The 21,116-nt window shown below is 36.1% G+C and overlaps 1 protein-coding gene across 1 annotated transcript in view; it reads left to right on the top strand.

Annotated features, from left to right (window-relative positions):
- CORIN (corin, serine peptidase) overlaps positions 1-21,116 on the top strand; it is a 201,746-nt gene that overhangs the window by 161,396 nt on the left and 19,234 nt on the right. The window contains exons 17-20 of the mRNA XM_039845302.1: positions 4,467-4,580; positions 6,403-6,513; positions 7,554-7,683; positions 20,390-20,506. Of these exons, the coding sequence (XP_039701236.1) occupies positions 4,467-4,580; positions 6,403-6,513; positions 7,554-7,683; positions 20,390-20,506 (472 nt within the window). The remainder of the gene's footprint in view (positions 1-4,466; positions 4,581-6,402; positions 6,514-7,553; positions 7,684-20,389; positions 20,507-21,116) is intronic.

Raw genomic sequence — 21,116 nt, 5'->3', positions numbered from 1 at the left:
CTAAGCCTATGGCCACAATTTGTGTATGCTACCAGCAGGAGCAAGGTGGTGCCTGGGCTGTCATGTGAACAGCAAATCTTCTCAATGGGGCAGTTAAATGAGAATATGGATAAAACAGTTTCTTTATACCTACTGTAGAAATAAAACCCTTTATCACATGAATACAGCATCACAATTACTAATTGATCACATTCTACATAAAAGCATATACTCCATAAGGAGAAAGATTGACAATACAAATGTTCAAATGTAGTAAGTGCATTTTTGTTTATCTTCAAATAATTAAAAACATCTTGTCATCTATCTTTGATCTCTTCTTGGACTCAAATAAAATAAAAACTTCAACCTGATCTTTTTTTGGAGTCAAACCCCTTTAGGCTGTATTTAAAGCCTCTGGCTCTGATATCTGTGGATTTTACAGCTTGATTTTAAGTTTTCCAAAGGCTTTTCTATTCATTTGGACACTTTAATAGTATTTGTGTAATTTCTCGCAAAGAAAGCCTTTTTTTTTTAGCACTCCAAATAGCCAAGCTCCACGACTTTATATCCCTTTGTCTCTTTGCTTATAGAAGACATTGACTCCTTGCTCTGTGATTAGTAGAAGACAGAGCGAGAATCATTGTGTCATATCACTTGCTTTCAGGATGAATTTTCAGGATTGATCTCTAATCACACAATAGGGTTTAATTTTTCCATGTTAACAGAGAGACATTCTCATTTCCTTTAGATATTTTGCTACTTGGTTAACTCTTTGCTATCTTAACTGGTGTCTTGGGCAGGCAGCCCGGAATGACAGAGTGCTCGCATAGACTTGGACTTGGATTTAAATCCTGACTCAGCACTTAGAGGCTACGTGACTTTTGGCCAGTCACTTAACTTTTCTGGGCCTCGGTTACCTCACTTGTGAAATGTGAAGAACACTCACTTTAACCTCCACAGCTTGGAATGCTTATAACATGCCCGAATAGTCCTACCTGTCATGGTGCTAGGAAATCCAGGAGGCGATGCCCTTCGAAGGTCACCCCAGGGATTTCCCTTGAGGGAGGGAGTCCTGTCTGCCTTGTCCCTGCCTCTGACAGACCAAGGTCTTTTATACGGCAGAAGACAGCAGACCGACATGTCATGCCCAAAACATGAGCTGGGTAAAATCTCCGGTTCACGTAGCAAACATGGGCAGCAGGGAGGTGCCACGTCCTGGAGGTGGCACTTATTTTGGGGTGGATGTCCCCATCTCCAGTATTACAGTCACTGAGGGGGGGTCCCCAGCCTGCAGTTTAAAGTTCTTTGTGTTTCTTCATCCTCTTTATAGGATACTAGGCCAACACATTGAAGAGGATAGTTGGCACCAAAAGATGAGGTCAGGAATTAGGAGGACTCCTGAGACTTTTTAGTGGGTGCTCTAGGACTCCTGGAGCTGCTGTCCCTGATGGTCAGGCCCAGAGTTCAGTGCTGTCACTCTTAGAGCCAGGGGCTCCATTGCCCAGGGTCACAAGCTCTGGAGGGGCCTTCATACCTGCTAGGCCTGAGCCTCACTTCAAGGCTCCTGTGATCTGCTCTAAGGTCACACCACGGCCACTTCCTGGGGCACATGCCAGTCCAAGATGGGTAGATCCAGACTGTTCCAACCTCTGCCAGCCCTGGAACTCAGAATCACTTTGACCTCTTCCTCTTGTAACCAGCTCCTCCTGAAGATATTTTTTAATTTCATGCAGCTCAAATTAGCAAACCTAATGAGTAGGCCTACTTAACCTATAAGAAGTATAAGAAGCATCTGCCTTAAGGTGGTTTGTTGCTTCTATCTATGATAACAACTTTTTTTGGTAGAGAAAAAAGGTGCCCCAGTTCAGTTGGGAATTGCCTCTGGCAGGGAGGCCTGCTTTATAGAGTTTTTATGCAAATGAGAGCTAGAGTAAGCGAAGAACCCAGCAGAAAGCTTAGCATACCTAAGGTGGCAAACCATCCCAGTTTGCATGGGAATGAGGGTGGTTCTTAGCATGAGGAATGTTTAGTGCTCAAACCTAGAAAGTCCCGGACAAACCAGGGTGTGTTGGTCACTTTAGCAACACTCTTTGGCCTTGATGAGTAATCGTTGTCATTATATCTGCATCGGGTGGTTGTTATTCTGACGTCAATAATTATTACCTACAGTGACTATAAACATCTCAACCCATCCATACCTGTTTTTAATTTTTAATGAAATCATACCCTTTCCTTTAAAGCATACATTTAAAACATAATTACACCAAAAATGTCACTTTAAAGAGAGGGTGGTTTTGTCACAAAATAATACTATCATCCGTGTGACTAATGTCTTGACCTGAAAATCCTACTTCATTTGTGCTCATCATAACTCCACAAAGAAGGTATTAGGCCACACGAACTTTTAATTAGAAAAGAGAAGATACAGAAGAGTAAATTAGTGCTTATAGAGCACTCATTTAATCTTTTTGCAACCTTGTGTAGCAGATATTATTATTACCATTTAAAAGATAGGAAACTGAGGTTCAGAGAAGTTAAGTAACTCATCCAAAGTTATACAGCTAGTGAGATTGGAGCTAGGATTCAAATACAGTTGTCCGACTCTCAAGCTGTGCTTCCCTCGCTTCTTTCCCTTCTATATAATGCAGATTGTCATTTTAGGAAGGATTACAACTCAAGATTTGCACCTGGATTCCAACTGGATCTCTCTTGCAAAGGCTGGATTTGGAGCAGTTTATTTACTTTCTTTAAATCTCAGCTTCTTCATTTGTAAAATGGTGATCGTAATACTGACATTGTGGTGTTCTTGTAAAAATTTAAACTCATATCTAGAATGTGGGTTTATAGTGAGTAATAAATATCTTTAATTATTGTCATTATTATCCATCTACTTTTCTTTCATCATCTCATTCCAAATATCCAAGTTCTGCGTACTCTAAGGCAGGGTACCTTGTCTGTGAAGTCAGAAAGATGCATGCTATTTTCTCTCATCCTCTACTACCATGTGGTGGGGTTTGTGCTGACAGAAGGCAGCCCCTAGAGCTCTTTCTTGAATTCCCTTGCTCTCTGGTGGAACCAGCATCTGTGCCATTTGGTAGGAGCTGGGCATTGGAGGGCAGACTTCAGGCTCTTTCCTTGATCTCCAGGGACCTCAGGGACTATCATTGTCAGAACATTCAGGTGATGTCTGTATCCTCTGATAGCTGAAAACTCCAAATAATATCCTCGTGAATTCCTAGAGTAGATGTCCTTGGGCCTAAGACCATTCCAAATGCACAGCAAATAAAGGACTCTTACTATTTATTTCCTATATTTTTGAATGATGAAACACTGTAAAACTAATTAAATCTCATAGTATAAATTTCCTTCTTGGTGACTTATTTTGATAATTGTTTTCAATAAAAATTTTGGAAAAGCAGATTTTTTTTTCTTATAATAGATTCCAAGACACCTGAGCCAATCATCTGTGAAATTTCTCTGAATTATTTGTACTAGGTCAGATAAGAAATACCATTTTTTAAAGAAACTTTTTTTTTTTTTTGATCATTGCTTTGCATATCACTCGTTTTGAACTAAAAGATCTTTCCCTGGGAATGAGAGAGACTTTTTATTCCTTACATGAAATGAAGTTTCTTTTAAATACACATGTGTTGAAGGCCTGCCAAGTGCTAGTTGTTATCCTAGGTAAGGGTGTGAAGGGTACCCAAAGATGAATGGCATGTGGTCTCTTCCTTTATGTACCTCACAGCCTGGTGAGGGCCATGGATCCAACTGCAGTGACAAAAACACATGAGACTTTTGGCATATTTTAGCAGACATATGAGCCACACTGCATTTGATTCAAATGGCATTTAAGATCATTGCAATTGCTTCTATTTCATAGGCAAATTACAGTTCAAGCTTATTGTCTTGATCTGGTGCAAATCATGTTCTTTTCCATATTAATTGATAGTTTCTAACCTCACATCTTTGGCTACATTACTAGAGTAAGTAATGGCTTTCATACCTGGCTCTTAAACTAGTTTTGTAGGTGTTTGACATAGGAGGAGCCTCTTTTGCTAAATATACATTTGTTGACTGAAATTACATTTTAGATAATAAATACGTATACCACTAGGTTTTGGCATATTTGCTTAAAAGCTTAACTTACCATTTTATAGATGAGTTTTAATGTGTTGGCAAATTGACTCAGAAAGCAAAAGGAACAGCTGAACATGAATGTTAATATATAATTGCTTTTTCATTTTTTTCTCCATTTCCCATTTGTCATTTTTGATCTTCTTTTAGGAGAGCTACACTATTTATATTGCAGTATGGAGATTATCAAGTATTCCTACTTAAATTATCTTTTCCATAGTGTACAGGAGTCAAAACTCTAAGAAAATAAATCACGCCTTTATGTTATAATTTTTCTATATTGCTTGATCGAATTCATCTTTATTTTCGCCTCCACATCTATTGCAAATGACTTTTTCTTCTGTTTCCAGGCTGTAAAGAGAGAAATCTTTGGGAATGTCCAACCGATAAACAGTGTTTACAGCACACGGTCGTCTGTGATGGGTTCCCAGACTGCTCTGATCACATGGATGAAAAAAACTGCTGTAAGTACTTACGTGAATTTGTCAGCACGACCTTTTACTTTAAACACTAGTTACCTCTCATTTTGAATATGAGCTATAAATTTGGAAGTATGTATCAAAAGCTTTTAGTATGTTCAGATCTTTTGACCGAAACTCCACTTGTAAGAATATGCCAAGAAAATAGTCAAACATATATTAAATATATGCACAAAGATATTATCCTAGCATTATTTATAAAACAGAAAAAATAAAATACCACAAATATCCAAAAAATAGGGAACATAAAATCCAACCATAAAATGAAATAATATGCAACCATTAAAAATCAAATTTGAAGAATAATTTCCCCTAGTTTCATTATATATCATTAGGTGAATAAAACAAAATATAAAGTATTACATGTACTATCATCCTGGTTTTGAAAGAACATTTACCTACATATGGAAAAAGGTCAGAAGGGAAGGTCATAATAAAAAGTTTACAATTATAACCCCTGGGTTGTGGGATTATTAAGTTTCTGTGCTTTTCTATCTTTTCTACCTTTTCCAAATGAATGGCCACTACTTTTAAATTAGTAAAAAATACATATCTCTTGAGATGTTTTACCTACTAGTTATAGAATGCCCAACTAAAACCAACTTGAACAGTGAAGACATTTATTATCTTTTATTACCATTTGTATCATATACGACATATTATCATAGTGAAAGCCAAACGTAGGGGAGCTTCTTGAGGCTGGGTGCAGGAGTTCGGCACCTCTTTTTTGATTGATTCTGTTAGGCTTGACCTTAGGCTAGCTCCCACAAGGGTCAAAGGTGGCTCCCCAAAGCACCTGGGGTGCTTTTCTCCCTTGATCATATCCATTGGGAAGGAGTGAGAACCTTGCCCTCATCTCTCGAACATCAATTATGTATTCGCTCAGATTAGCTAGCTTTGAGCAGGGTCCTAGCTAGCAGTCAGGAGCCTTTGAGTGGATTAGAAAAGACAACATTTAGACAGCTGAAATGCAAAAAGAAGCACTTCTTAGAGAACCAATTAGAAAAAGAGGCTGATTTCTCCAGGCTGCCTCTGTCCCAGGCCAACACATGGCCTGGCCAGCAGGGTTTGGGCAGGAACTATATTGCAAAGCACAACACACAAAACCATAGACCAAGACCTCGATCTTGGATCACATGTTTACTCTTGGACTAATAACTGTACTTGGAACAAAGCAATCGTAGTCAGAAAAATGCAATGTCCCACTTAAAGAAATCAGAACCTCTGGAGCTAGGGATGGGATGAGGGGAGTTGCTGAACAAAATCAGATTTCCTTAAAAAAGGAGGAAGAAAGGAGATAGATGCTTTGTAGGCAATCAAGGAGTTTTACTATGATTTTTAAAAGCCCAAGAAAGAATTAGGATGTGACTCAGAGAGTCATTTAATAGTAGAGATGTAAAAATAAATAAACATTATCCATATATGTGGACATTGCTGGTTTTCATCCTATGGTGACCAGTGTGCTCATCCCCACTGTTCTGTGAGTGACACTTCGGATTTTAACTTTGTTTTTTAATCTGTGGTATTTCTGCTGCTCTGGGTATCACTTTTTCAATCATTTCGTTAGAATTAGAGAATCTAATTCTCTTGGAGAAAGTTCTGTTTAAATGTTTGTTATTTGTATGGATCGACATCTATGAAATGAGATTTTACCAATTCTGTTATTCAATACCTGTTTGGAAGCCTCAGTGACCTCATCTTTTCTTCCTTCCATGGTCCTATGGGCCAATGATCATGTACACGCTAGCGATAATCACATGTATCTGTAAAACGTTTCTGTCTTCTTGTTTCTTGTTCCTTGAACCAGCGTTTTGCCAAGATGATGAACTAGAATGTGCAAACCACGAGTGTGTGTCACGTGACCAGTGGTGTGATGGTGAAGCCAACTGCTTAGACAGTTCAGACGAATGGGACTGTGGTAAACTCCTTGTTTCTACCATCTGCTGTGCCTCTAGTGCCTGTCAGACATTTAAGCTAAATGAATCCTAAATGAGTTCATGGATTTTACTAACCAAGTCTATCTATTTTGCTTTACTATTGTAACAGCTGACAGTAGTGCTTCGTATGTGTTATTTCCAACTCATAGAAAATTTCCCTCAAGTTATTTCTCTATTCGTAATGTCTACATTGTGTAAAAACATTTGGGTTCAAATCGTTATGACCTTGCAACTGCCAGAATATAATTTTTAAATTTATCACCCAGCTTCAACAAAGATTAGCATGCTGTCATTCTTGTATTATTGACACTCCCTGGAATAGGATGTTAAAGAGGCCCTTCTGTCTTTCCTATCTTCAGGCTTTCCTATCTTCACATCCCAATGGGACTTCCAACTATTACTCCCTTAAATGGATGGGACTTAAAAGCATCTCCCATTATTATCTCTGATGCTGCGGTTTATAATTTTGAGTTTGATTAATTCTGTCGTGCCACATTCATCACTCTTCCATTCACTCACCTCTTACTTCAGTCTTTTGCATTATCTGGCCAAATCATAGTTATCATGTGTTTTGTCATTAATTGCTCACAAATGACCTGTGGTTTATTAAGTACAGAGGATGTTCTTTTATAAAATAGGAATTATAAAATATTGATTCCCATGTACATTCTAGAAGGAAATGATATAGAGTTACAACTAGCTCCTTATAATTATGCAAATAAACCCATGGGAATGGACCCTGTTTCTAGCCATCTTCTAAGTAAATATAAGTTAAGGACTGCCTGTCTCTTCACTAGAGTCTACAGTTCTCTGAAGGCAGAGAACATTTCTAGTTCACTTTTTAGTCCTCCACGACACTGAGAGCAGTGATTTGCACAAGGTAGGTATTCACCAAATGGTTCTTAACTAAAATAAGTAAAAATGAATACATGCAAGTGAAGCAGAGGCATGTAAATTTATCATTTAGTTTCATGAGAGGAAATGTTTTTGATTAGGGTTTTTTCTCTCTTTTTTTTTTCAGTGTCCCTCTCTAAAAATGTGGACTCCTTTTCATTCCTGACTGTTTACAGATCTGCCACAGAACACCTCGTGTGTGGGGATGGCTGGCAGGAGACCTTGAGTCAGCTGGCCTGCAAGCAGATGGGTTTAGGGTAAGGTCAGTAGTTTGTAGCACTGATGAGTTTCCCAGAGGGCTTCATGAAACTTGGCAATAATAGCTTCCTTATGAGAGCAAAGTGAGTGAGTGCTCACAACAGAGCCCTCTACAGCAGGGGAAATGAATCAGTTGAGGGGACCACATTTAACTACAGGCACCTGCTCTGAAGAGTCTGGGTTGAAAGCCTGCCTTGATGAAACCTCTTAAAAGTAAATGAAGTAATTGCATTTTAAGTACTTCTGAAATGAAATGCTTTCATATTTATAAAGCAGTAAGATAGTTTTCTCTGAGGAAACTGGATGGGAAAATTTTGCAATTTTCCCCCAGAGATTATTGAAAATTCCTTTTTAAGCAATACCCATTTTTAAAAAATAAATTGTGAAAAAAAGCTTGAAGTTGCTGGTATTTCAATTTACCCTGTATAATGCAGAAAATGTAGATCAAGAATTAGTTCATCATTTTAGAATGAAAATATACTCACTCTGGCTTTGAGACAAACACACTGAAGTAGATACTTTGAAAATTGGGTACTTGCTATTTTGTGGGGTTTTTTTCCAGTTCTACCAGGGATGGTAGAATAATAAATGAAGAGTCTTAGAATATATATGTGTGTATATACATATATTTTTTCTTTTGTCTCAGATGTATGTGAGATTTGAGGGAAATTTAGAAATGAGAAAAATAAAATATAAAGGAGTTATATAATTTTAGAATAAAAAAATAAAATAAATAGCATTTCCCATGATTTTACTGAACAAACTTAAAACAATTTTACAGTGATGAGTCATTCAATTATGAGATCTCAACTAATAGCATTTTTGTTATCCCAGTTTGAAGAATTATGTAAATCCTAATGTCTTCAGTTTATTTTCTCATGTGAAAAACCACATCTTTGGAAAATTGGGTAACTGATGTTAATCTATAATAAAAGAACTTTAAACTTACCAAAATAGAAAAATTATATTTGCCAAGATCCATTAAATTATACTTGATTTTCACAACTTCATTTTGTCTATATGAAATGGAATATGATTTGATCAGAGATAAATAAAAGCTTTTTATATGTGCTTTATTTTCCTCTTACCAAGACACAATGATATTTTTTAATATGAAAACTTGATTACATAATGACAGATGATTCCGCTGAGAGTTCTAAAGGAAAGTCAGAACTACAAAGATTTTAAAACAAAATAAAATTCCTTTGACAAGCCACTCTTTTTCTACTGTAAATAGAAGGGATTTCATTTAAATATTCTATTTTATATTTTTTTCTAATTTTTTGCATGTTGGATTTTTTTTATTGTGGTAAAATACACATAACATAACCATTTAATCATTTTTAAAAAGGATACAATTCAATGGTATTTAGTATATTCACAATATTGTGCCTAATGTTTTTATGCATCCATCCATATATCAGTACTTCATTCCTGTTTATGGCTGAATAATATTCCATCGTAGTACTATACCACATTTAAAAAATCTGTTGATTCATTTATAGACATTTTGGTGGTTTCTTCTCTTGGCTATTTTGTGTGCATATTGCATTTTAAAAATTAATCTTTTTATTTCATTTGTTCCATATCCTTGACATAGTGAAAAAATGTCATTTTAATATTTTAGATATTTCTAGATATTTGCAATCTAAATTTACATTTAAATTTTAAAAAATAACTTTATTTCACAGAAGGGCTAGGAAAATCTGAGAGCACAGTATGGTTGGAAAACCATAACCATGAGGGACTACATTAATGGATAAGTAGTGATGTCTTCCAAGGAACTGAGTGGGGAAGGTAATCCTAGTATTTTTGTACTTTTTGATTGCCTCCAAGTTTACTCTTCAGTTTACTTGTGTGGCTTATGAATTGACAGAAATCTGGAGTGCCAGGTTGGAGCAGGAATGAAGATGATGGACAAGATGAGACCAAGTTTCTGCTGAGGGGATAGCCCACTTAGGAGCTGCTCTGTTAGCAATGTCCCTGGAGTGCTAGTTCACAATCCTGCCACTGATGCCTCTAATTAACTTGAAGTAATCCTGTGCCTTTGAGTTATTGTCTCTAGATTTAAAGTCTCTAATAGGAGGGTCTGTCTGGCCATGACTAGTCATTGACCTGCATCCCAGTTGTCAGAGGAAGGGCGAGGGGGTAGTTGTCCAGTTGTCCTCTTCAGCCTCTGGAGTGAAGCTGGCCTTCCTTTGTATCTTCGAACATTCTCTGCATTAGAAATTTGAAGTTTATAGAACAACCCCAACTAATTCAATTCAGTATCTCCTTCCTATTATTTTTTGATTATCTGCTTATGGGCCTTGTTCTGGAATAGGCATTATGTGGAAGATGCAAAAGTGAATAAGATAGTGGGGAAGACATATGAACAAACAAGCAAGAACAGAAAGTTAGAAAAAAAATTCAGACTTGTTGTCATCTGAGAATTGTTCATTTATAGCATAGCACATGGCATTCCTATTAAAATTGTATAAGGAAAATACTCAACTCTAATATTACCTTGAGAGTCTAATATAAATTCATTAATTATTCATCATCTAGTAAACATTTATAGACAAAAGTATTGTGGTGTGGTATCCAAAACTAACGTATCCTAACTCCAAATATGTTATTCATCTACTTGAGAGGGGACATTTTGGAGCTCATTAAAAATGAAGGTCTACACCAAATTACATGTCTTGCAAGGATTCTACCAAAGTGCTTTCATGATAGAGGCAGCTGATTAAAAACACCTGCACTTGGAGTTTTTCAAACCTAAATTATGCCTCCCATGTCTAACAGCACAAATGCTAGGTTCTAACTAAGTGCTTGTCCAAATGAGAAGATTCAGAGTTCTTTGCTAAATCTGGAAAACCTTTTACCTCCACCTGCAGGTATCTCTAGAATTTACTCCAGCTTGGAAGTATGATGACTATTTGATTAGATAAGGCTATAAATCAAGTTACTAAATTCTCATGACAGTATATGGACTTCACTACTGGCATGTCCAGTATCAAAAACATATGGACGTTTATTTGACCAACAATAGAAATTAGAATTTAGACTGCCTTCTAATACTTGCCAAATGCTCAGTTGAGACATCTGGTATTTGAGGAAGTTGGTCTAAGGGAATGTGACTCTCTGTGTCTCTTGACTTCAAAAACTTTATCTCTTTATAAAGTTAGGTTATCTAGAAGCAGACTGTACTATTTTGACAAAAAATTCCTTTAAGGAGTTAGTGTAATTTGACTTTATGCCCTAATCTTCTAGAGTTAGATAATGGAAGAAACATCTTTCGTAAACATGTTTCTGTGTCTTGGGCAAAGTCACAAAAACAGCACCTATTATATAACCTAATAGTCCCTGATATAAGGGTTTACATTATAATTTTTTCGTACTCCCAGGAAAAAGTTTCTAACTGCAGATTTCATTTGTCATATAAAAACTATTTAATCCAGGATAGTTTACTTATTAATTGACTTCCATGAAGCTCAAAGACGGATTCAGTTCTTTGTAGTAGTAAATTTAGCCCAGGTGGCTGGTCCTGTAAACCATGGGAAAGAAACTCAAAACTCTGTAGTCAGCTTGAAAAAATTGAGGTCTATAATTCATATACCATAAAATTCACTCTTTAAAGGGTACAATTCAGTTGTTTTTAGTATATTCACAAAGTTGTATAATTATCACTACTGTTTAATTCCAGAACATTTTCATCAGTTGGAAAAGAAACCCCATGCCCATTAGCCGTTACTCCCAGTTTCTCCTTCCCTCGGCCCTGACAAACACTAATTTACTTTCTGTCTCTGTAGACTTGCTTATCATGTACATTTCACACTGATAGAACTGATACCTATATGTCTGGCTTCTTTCAAGGTTCATCCATGTTGTAGTACTTCATTTCTGTTTATGGCTGAATAAGGATCCATTATATAGATGGATAACCATATTTGATTATCCATTCATCAATTGATAAACATTTGGGTTGTTTCCTCTTTTTGGTTCTTATTAATAATACTGCTATGAACATTCAAGTGCAAGTTTATATGTGAACATATAACAAATGGTTTATGTTCGTATTCTCTTGGGTATATACTTAGGACTAGAATTACTGGGTCAAATGGTTACTCTATGTTTAATTTTTAAAATAATCACCAAATTGTTTTCCAAAGGAGCTGTACCATTTTATACCCTCACCAACAAACACATGAGAGTTTCAATTTCTCTATATCTTCTTCAATACTTATTATCATTTTATTATAGCCTTTATCTAACTAAAAGAGATCACTGATTATTGTATTGATAGTAGGCTCTGAGGGGGAGAGCAAGGATAGGAACAGGAAAACTAGTTAGAAGGCCACTGAAGTTAATTCAAGTGAAGGATTTTTGGCAATTCAGATCAATATATTAGCAGAGGACATAGTGATAAATGGCTTGATTCTAAATATATTTTAAAAGTAGAGCCAACAGGACTTCCTGAAAGATTGGATGCTGACTGGGGGTTGAGAAAAGTTAACAAAGAGTCAAGAATAACTTAAAGAATTTTGGCTGGAGCAACTGGAAAGATGGGATAAAAATAAACTGGATGGAGAAGATGTGAATGGAGTGAGTTTGGAGAGAAAGATCAGTTCTGTTTTGGATGTCCTAAGTTCGGTATGTCTATTAGACATCCAAATGGAAATGTTTATAAGGCTTAAATCTGGAGTTTGTTAGAGTGGTCTTGACTGGAGATATATATTTTGGAGTCATGTGAATACAGATGATATAGATTTATGGGACTAGGTGACATAACCAAGAGTGAGTATAGATAGAGAAGATAATGTAGGGCCTAGCCTAACATTAAGAGGATGGGAAAAGAGAAGTAGAAAGCCAAAGGAGATGAGAAAGAATAACCAGTGGAGTAGGAGTATGTGATATCCCGGAAACCAAGTGGAGAAAATGTATCAAGGAAGAGGTAATGGTCAGTTGCATCAAATGCTGCTGAGAAGTCATATAAAATAAGGACTGAAGACCAAGTATTAGTTTCAGCAATGTATATGTCATTACCATGAACAATTTCATTGGAGTGAGGGGGCAAAAACCTAAGAGATAACGGGAAGAAATAAAAAAGAATAAGTATAGAACTTTTTTGAGGGATTTTGCTGCAAAGGGGAACAAAGAAATGTAGTCAGAGACCGGTGGAGGAAGTAGATGTTTGGTGCCTCCATTTCCATGAAAGCACTCACTATCTAAGGATTGAATTCTTAATAGAGCCCAATCTACCATAGTGCAAACATCACGTTCAGTCATTATAGACTGAATGTCTGTGTCTCCCTCCTATCCCTGCAAGAATTCGTATGTTGAATCGTAATCTCCGGTGTGATGGTTGTAGGAGGTGGGGCCTTAGGAGGTGATGAAGTCAAGAGAGTAGAGCCTCATGAATGGAATTAGTGCCTTACAGATCCCAGAGAGCTCTCTGGTGCCTTCTCCAAGAGATAGCCATATATGAACAAGGATGTGGCCCTTCACCAGACACCAATCTGCTGGCACTCTTATCGTGGACTTCCCAGCCTCTGGAACAGTGGGAAATAAATTTATTTTGTACAAGCCACCTAGTCTATGGTAATTTGTTGTAGATGTCCTAATGAACAAAGGCAGAAATAGTTTTCTGTTAAAAGTCTTCTCTCATATTGTGTATTTTTTAACCAAATAACTTTGTACTATTTTTCCCAACTGGTGACCCACTATAAACTAGTTCATCTTTCTACAACTTCATATACCTTCATATAGTTATTCTTTCTGACTGGTTTGTCTTTTTCCTATGTTCTATGGGCACATTCCTTTTTGCCTCTGCCTCTGTAAATATATGCATCATTTTCTACATTTTCTATTCAAATTCTTCTGGGTCTCTCTCAAGCCCCATAAATTCTATAAAGCCCTTCTCATCTCCTTCATTTTTCCCCCTTGAACCTCCTGTAGTACTTAAAAATTGATACTAAATAATTTCTCTCTTAATTCTACAATGTCATATATTATTTATATATTTTGTATTCTTCGTTTTATTTCCAGAATAGGTTATATAACATAATAATGACTAAGCTTAATTATGTGTTAGGCTTTTCTGAGTACTTAATATGTATTATTTCAGTTTATTCACATTCTAATCCTGTAGGATAAGTAGTATTGTTATTTCTACTTTACCTATGAGGAAACTGAAGCTTTAGAGGTCAAGAAACTTGGCTAGGACACAGAAAAATAGGATACAAGTGTGAGCAAGAGCCAGAGGCATCTTGGGTACTAGGAGTAGATCCCCCACAGGACTCAGTTGTTCACTAAACATGACCTGATAGGTATGGCCGCCCAGCTTCTTAAACACAAATTCTTTTTAGTATTGCTTTACATGGGAGTCTTGTGGCAAGTCTTAATACCACCTTGCGATCTTATCATTGTGTGATTTTTAAGTAGATAGCAGTGAGGAGGTGGGGGGATAGGAGAAATTTATCATTCATGATCACAGTTCAAGTGTTTTTAACTTGTTAAAATGTCACTTAGAGTAATAAGTAGATGCTTGGCATATTCTAAGTAGAACTCAGCCGAAGCGAACTCATAAAGTGTTATTTTCTTTCACACAGAAGATTTGTAATTTTTCTGGTGGACATGTAGCTTGGGCACAGATAATTAATTTCCTACCCATTTCCAAGAAGCTGCTGCTTAAATGACTGCCTGGGTGAGAAGAAAATCATAGAGTCCAGCATGTGGGTTAGTGTTTTTCGGAACATGCTATTCTGAGATCAGAAAGAATAATACTTTTCCCGAAAAAGTGCTACATCATAAAGAAAGAGAAAATGTTTTTTAAGTTCTTTTGTGAGACCATGAGTATGTAATAAACAAAGCAAGAGAAGTCTACCAGTGGCCTGAGAACATTTTCATATGATCACTAAAAAGAAAGCTCTGCCAAGAAATTGGGAATCTGTGAGCAGATAGAATCTCAGACTGTCAGATGAGTTAATAATTTATGAAATTAATGGAAATTTCTCAGTGGTATAAAGAAATTCACCATTATTAACTAGACTAGACCAATATGAGGTCATGAATTAATTAGACTTTTTTTTTTAAGTCACTTACATTCCAATTTGCAGACAAAAAGTTGATGATTAAAAAGTTGATTCACATCCTGATTTATAAAATCAAAGATGGTTTCCATGAGTTCTCCAGAATTAAGTACTGTTAAGACTCAGCTTTAGCCAAAAATATCAGGGTAATTGTGAGCAAGAGGATTTTGGAATGGGAAGAATTAATCTCCATAATGTCTCTAGGTGCATCCGATTTCCCAGTCATCATAATGAATATAGCATTGTGTCCTAGGAAAATAAGAATGTGATTTATGACTTAAGTGATCCATTAGGAATTGACTAAAGAGGCCTGTGTTACTTCTGTTTGAAGTCCTTATATGGTGGCATCCTCATTTTGGAACTATACCAGGAGACTCCAAGTGGTAACTTCTGCTCTAGTATGTTCTTCATGTTGTCTTTGAACCTACTGCAGTTTGGCTTCCTTTTACCTCCAAGGCAGGACTGATATTATCTACATGGCAAACCCACTAGCCTTTTCTCATTTTCATACAGTTTGAACTCAAAATCCAATTTTCTGAGCTGTAAGACTGCATAATATGACCCCTGCCTCCCTCTCACTTCACAATGTTCTAGCACTCTCTACTTCTCCACTAAACTTTAAAAAATATTGACTTCATTACTGTTGTTCGAATACTGCAAATTCTTTTCATCTCAGGGATTTTGCCTTCACTGTTCCTTTTGCTTGAAACGCTGATCCCTAGACCTTCACATGATTATCTCCATCTCATCATTCTCTTCTCAGCTCTTATATCAACCACTTAGAAAGGCCTACATTCTTAAAGCAGCTTGCACCCTTACCAAGTCACTCTCTATTTGCTTCTTTTGTCTCCTTCGAAGCGCTTACCAGCATCAGAAGTTATTTTCTAACATGTTTGTAATTTCTTCCTCTTAGTAAAATAATAGTTCTTTGAGGGGGGGGATTCCATCTATACGACACCAATGTGCTGTCTTCATTTTCATTCCACTTTCTCAACCCATAATCATCAGTTTTAACCCTTGGTCCTGCACTTCTCTCTTGCTGTTAAAAGTAAAGAAGACTTTGGTTTTGGGGGATTTGTGCTGACTTCATTTTTTTTAAGCAGTCCCAACATAAATATGACACGAGCATGAGAAGCTTTGTTACTCAACACCAACGGACTTGATGAGAGTGGGACAAGAATGGGCCAAATTACCTACAGATCTGATTACTCACTTAATCTTTGAAATATATAACTTCTTTTAGAATATCAGGATGTTTCAAAATTCTGGATAAGTTTTATATTCTTATTTCTCTGTGCGTGTGGGATTATACATTGTTTTTATATGTCTTAATGCTTCACAATTCAAGAAGCAAATTTGAATGAACTCCTTTTGCTTCTCTGCGCAGTACTGCCTTTAGACCCTGAGCAGTGGGCCTTGCCCTGGGCCCCGTGGTTCAGAGCAATGGTTCTCAACCAGGGGTGGCCCTGCCCCAAGGGAGCATTTGGATGTCTGTAGACATTTTTGATTGTTGGTCCAGGAGTGGTTGGGTGATGCCAACATCTAGTGGGTAGAAGCCAGGGATGATGCTAAACATCCAATAGGGCTCAGGACAGCCGCACATAGCAAATAATTATCTGGTATAAAATTTCAATAATGCCAAGGGTGAGAAACCCTGATTTAGAGGAACCACTCTGGCCCTCCTTCTCCAGCCAGGCTTCACCCATGGGGCAATAATTCTGTCAACCAAGGAGTTATGCTCACCTAGAGCCTGGCTCCTGTTCTAGAGCAATGTTTTCAAAGTGTGATCCCAGATCACCAGCAAATGAGCACCTGAGATCTTGTTAGGAAGACAACTTTTGGGGTTTCATCTCAGACTTACTGAATCGGGAAATCTGGGCAAGGGACCAATAATCTTAGTTATAATAGGTCCTCCATGTAATTCTGATGAATACTAAAGTTTGAAATCCACTGTTCCTAGGAGACCAAGAATTCTATATTTGAACCTAAAAAAATATTTGTCAAGATAGGAAAATAGAATACATTTTTAACTGCTTGTTAACTTGATTTATAACATCTAAATACAGACATGTGATACGTGGGTTTCCATTTGTACTCTTGCTCTAGGCCCCCTGAATGTTTGAGATGGGTCTATATCTGTGTCCTAGTTTTCTCAGGCTGTCAAATGAGGGCATTGGATTAGATCATTGCTTAAATTTCTTTTTCTGCCTATGATTTCGTGGCTACCATAGGAGAATGATAGGGATCTGACTACATTCTCTGCACGGACTCTCTTAGGAGACGGTGACTTTGAAGCTTAGTCACTGGAGAAATGTTTTTTGCTCTCTGCACAACAGGATTTCTTTAATTTGTCTCTTGATAATACAGAAAAAGTTGTTACGTCAAATGCCTTACTAATTGTCAAACAGAATTTGAGCAGCTATTAATTCTAGCTATTAATGGCATGATTTATGTTTATACACAGTATTAAAAATTAAAAAGTACAGACACATATTCTTGATAACTATGTAAATTGGCATTACTCTTTGAAGGGGAAATTCATACTATTAATCAAAAATTTAAATTTTGATTCAATAATTTTATTTCTAGGACTTTATTCTAAAATGATACTTCTGTATGTAGGCAAAGGTGAATGGTTAAGGGTGTTAACTGCTGCTTTTCTGTTAGTATATCCAAAAATTGGAAACAACCTATATGTTCATTGAGGGTGGATTGGTTAAATAATGTATGCACATCCATATAACGGAATACTATGCAGCTGTAGAAGAACATGGCATATGCTATTGATGAAGGATGGCCACAAAGTATTCAAAGTGTTGGCGTGGTAATCTGACATCAGACCTCTGGGATTCAGATACCAGCTCTGCCATCTACTTGCTGTGTGACTTCGGGCAAGTTACTTATTCTCTCTTTGCCTCAATTTTTTCATCTCCAAAACAGGGAATAATAATAAGGCATATTTTACAAAGTTGTTGAAAGAATTAAATAAGATAAAATGAATTAATCTTTCAGTGCTTGGCATATACAAAGTAGTTTAAAATGTTATTATTATGCAACGACTTCAAAGATAAATCATTAAACAAAAACCTCATCAACACTAAACAGAATAATGTGTATAGATTTAAAAAAAGTATATATATATAAATTATTGAAATAGCTTGCCAAAGATACTCAAATGCTATTTCCAGTGGTCGTTTCTATACGTGAGATGGGAGGAATATTTTTTATTGCAATGTTTTTTATTTTTTCCATGCATAAATATTACTTTTATAATTTTAAAATTATTTAAAGAAAAAACCAAGAAAAATGCTCAGATTCTGTATGATGGCAGAAATAGAACCGTATGGATTCACTATTTTTTAATGAGCCATAGAATGACATTATTAGTGCTGAAAGATTTACTTTTGTGCACAAGAAGGATGCTAGTGTTGAAAGATTTCACGGAAAACTATTTTTTATAATGATTCTCCCCTCTTCTTAATGATGAATTTCTTTGATTTCCACTTGATGTAACGAAGAGATTCAGGCTAAATTGCCATTCTTGTTGGAGGCTAAGGAATGAAATGTTAAAATGTCCAATATGCAATGCTCAGTAGAACCTTTCCTTGGGGTAACCGAAGGGGCCTTGTAAGGTGAAAGACTGAGTGTCCTTTGCAATATTTTTTCTATCCAGCTTCAGTGTAAATCTTATGCTGAATTGTCCTTCTTATGCAAGTCCGTTGTGGCCCTATGAATACCTGCCTACAGAATGACTTGATTAAACAAATCTGAAGCTGATCTTCCTTTGGCTTTTTGCCAATAAAGTGCCTGGATTTAGGAGGCTACAGTTGTTCTATTGCAGAAAGGAATTCTCAGGATGGAGATATCAAGAGAAACACCATGTGTGTAACATATGGCCTCTGACTTTTATACTCTCCATCTTACCATGCCACCATGTACAGCACTTCTGGGATTGATAGGAAGCCAGACTCTCATTTTGGTTGAGGAAAAGAAAAATTCTCATTTTGCAGTAGGTTTTGCGAAGTCTTCAATAATCTAACAGTTCATTCAAGTTTCTAAATACATGTAAATGTTGTACAACTCTTTTAAAAGTGTGGTCAAGGTTTATGCCATTTGTTTCAAAATTGATTGATTAGAATTCATTATTAAGAATTTTTTTGTTTTTAATCTTCGGCTCTTATTCTAGTAACAAGTGTTCTCCTTAGGGGTTTTTTTTTTTTTTCCTTTTTAAAAGTAATAAGATTTGGGAGGTTTTGTTTCTTTTATTTTTTATTTGTAATTACAGTAGTTTTAAAATAATTAATAATTAGATAAAGTTATAATTTTTTTCAATGTCACTGAATCTAACTTTTTTCCTTCCTGTGCACCTTTTTTTTTTTTGTAAAAATGGCACCCCATTATCGATAATGAAAGTCACTAAAGCATGCAGACCTGATGCTACCACAACTTCAAGTTTCCAGGTTCATTTGAACCCTTAATGCTGCTTGTCATTCTTCTAAGTTATCTTTCTCCAAACACTTCCACCAGGGATCAGTTCCATATACATATAACTTTTCTCTTCATTATGCACCCCTGCCACTCCCCCAACTTTCATCTGAGCAGCTCACTTCCTACTTGAAAAAAAAAAGTGCACACTATTTAATCTAAATTCTCTCAACGAATTCTCCTGAATCCTCTCCCCCTCTCCAATTCCAACAAAGTGCCCACTTCCTTCTCTCTTACTTCCTATCAGGTTCAGAAGGAGCCTTCCTTCTTCCTGTCTAAAACCAATTCCTCCACTTCTTCTACTACCCTTTTTAGCATAGCTAAAAGTCCAAAAGGTTTTCTTCTTCAAATGTTGGTTGCTTAAATAAACTATTTCATAAAGAGTTGGATGTTTTACATAAAAACCTAACTAGTTTTGAAAATAAGGTGTTAAATCTTGGATACAATATAACCCTATTTATTTGAATGATTGAATGAGACGGTCACAGGAAAGTATTAGTGGAAGTTGAGTGAAAATATAGGTAAAGAGCAAAATAATGTTGTCTAACTTCCGTCTCTTTCCAGAATACTTCCTAATTTTTAGTGCATAAAAATTTTTCAGTACATTGAAAAATTTTCACTTATAATTTTATTCTATCTAAAAAGACACTAAATGTCCATCGATTCTCTTTACTTTTTAGTTATTTTACTTTAAGATATTTCTATATTGCAGAATTACATTGAGTGAAGAAAAAAAAAAGAGAAAAGAAAAACCAGCCAGATCAATTTTATTTTACTTTTGACATCTGTCTAAAGTCGCTCTTGTTTTTTTAGATATTGGAATTTTTACAACATATACATTAGAATTCTAACACCTCACAAAATTCAAATACATGTCAGAAGGGGGAATGTCTAAAACATCTGTAATAATTTGGATCTCTTTTGCTTCAGTATATTTTTATATACTGAAGCAACTTCCCCTCTTGCCAATATAACTTCCCCTCTTGCCAATCACATTTCACACTAAGTTTCAAATACAAATCTCCCTCTTGAAATATTGATTTATAATGTAATGCATTTTTTGGAAAGAGAATGAATGCTAAATAATATAACCTGATCAAAGCTCATTGTATTTTGACTGTTTAACTGGTATTTATCCTTTTATCAGAGAACCATCTGTGACAGAATTAATACAGGAACAGAAACAAGACCAACAGTGGCTGATACTACATTCCAACTGGAAGAGCCTCAATGGGACCACTTTGCATGAATTGCTGGTGAAAGGGTAAGTATGTAGAGTGGGTTGTGGAGTGAGAGTCTATTATCAGGGCCCTTCTTCACTTTCTAATTTAAGATAATCCAAATTTTTCACATCAATAAAGAGCTTCCATAGAATGGCTACTGGCCTCTATATTTCAACATCATTTGGCTTTATTTCTTCCTTCTAGAATAGTTTTTCTTCTCTTGGCTATATGTTTTTCTTTAATGATGATTACAGAAACTATCATGGTGAAGGAGGAGGAACTTGCTTTCTAATCTCCAAGTTTTTTTCACATCTTATTTGAAATAAATTCTCACGTCTGCTCTTTCTACAGTAACTCTTTCTGTAACTAGTTAACAGAGGGAAATGAACTAATGACAACTGATAAAACCCAAAGAGAGAAAAAATGGACACAAAATGAAATTATAATTATGTAGCCTTGAAAGTACACATCTAAAAAATTTCCCCTGAAATATCATAACATCTTAACCAGGGCCACCTCCCTTGTCTATGGGAGGGGTGTAGGAGAAAGAGAAACTGAAGGAATTAACAGTTATTTAGTGTTTATTACCTTATAGAGACATAGCTGTAGAATATTTAAATAACTTGCTCAAAACTCACAGCTCACAGATGG

This window comes from Pteropus medius, unplaced genomic scaffold (assembly GCF_902729225.1).
Source record: "Pteropus medius unplaced genomic scaffold, Ma_sr-lr_union100, whole genome shotgun sequence".
Classification (NCBI taxonomy): Eukaryota; Metazoa; Chordata; class Mammalia; order Chiroptera; family Pteropodidae; genus Pteropus; species Pteropus medius.
This window is presented reverse-complemented; position numbering and strand designations above follow the sequence as displayed.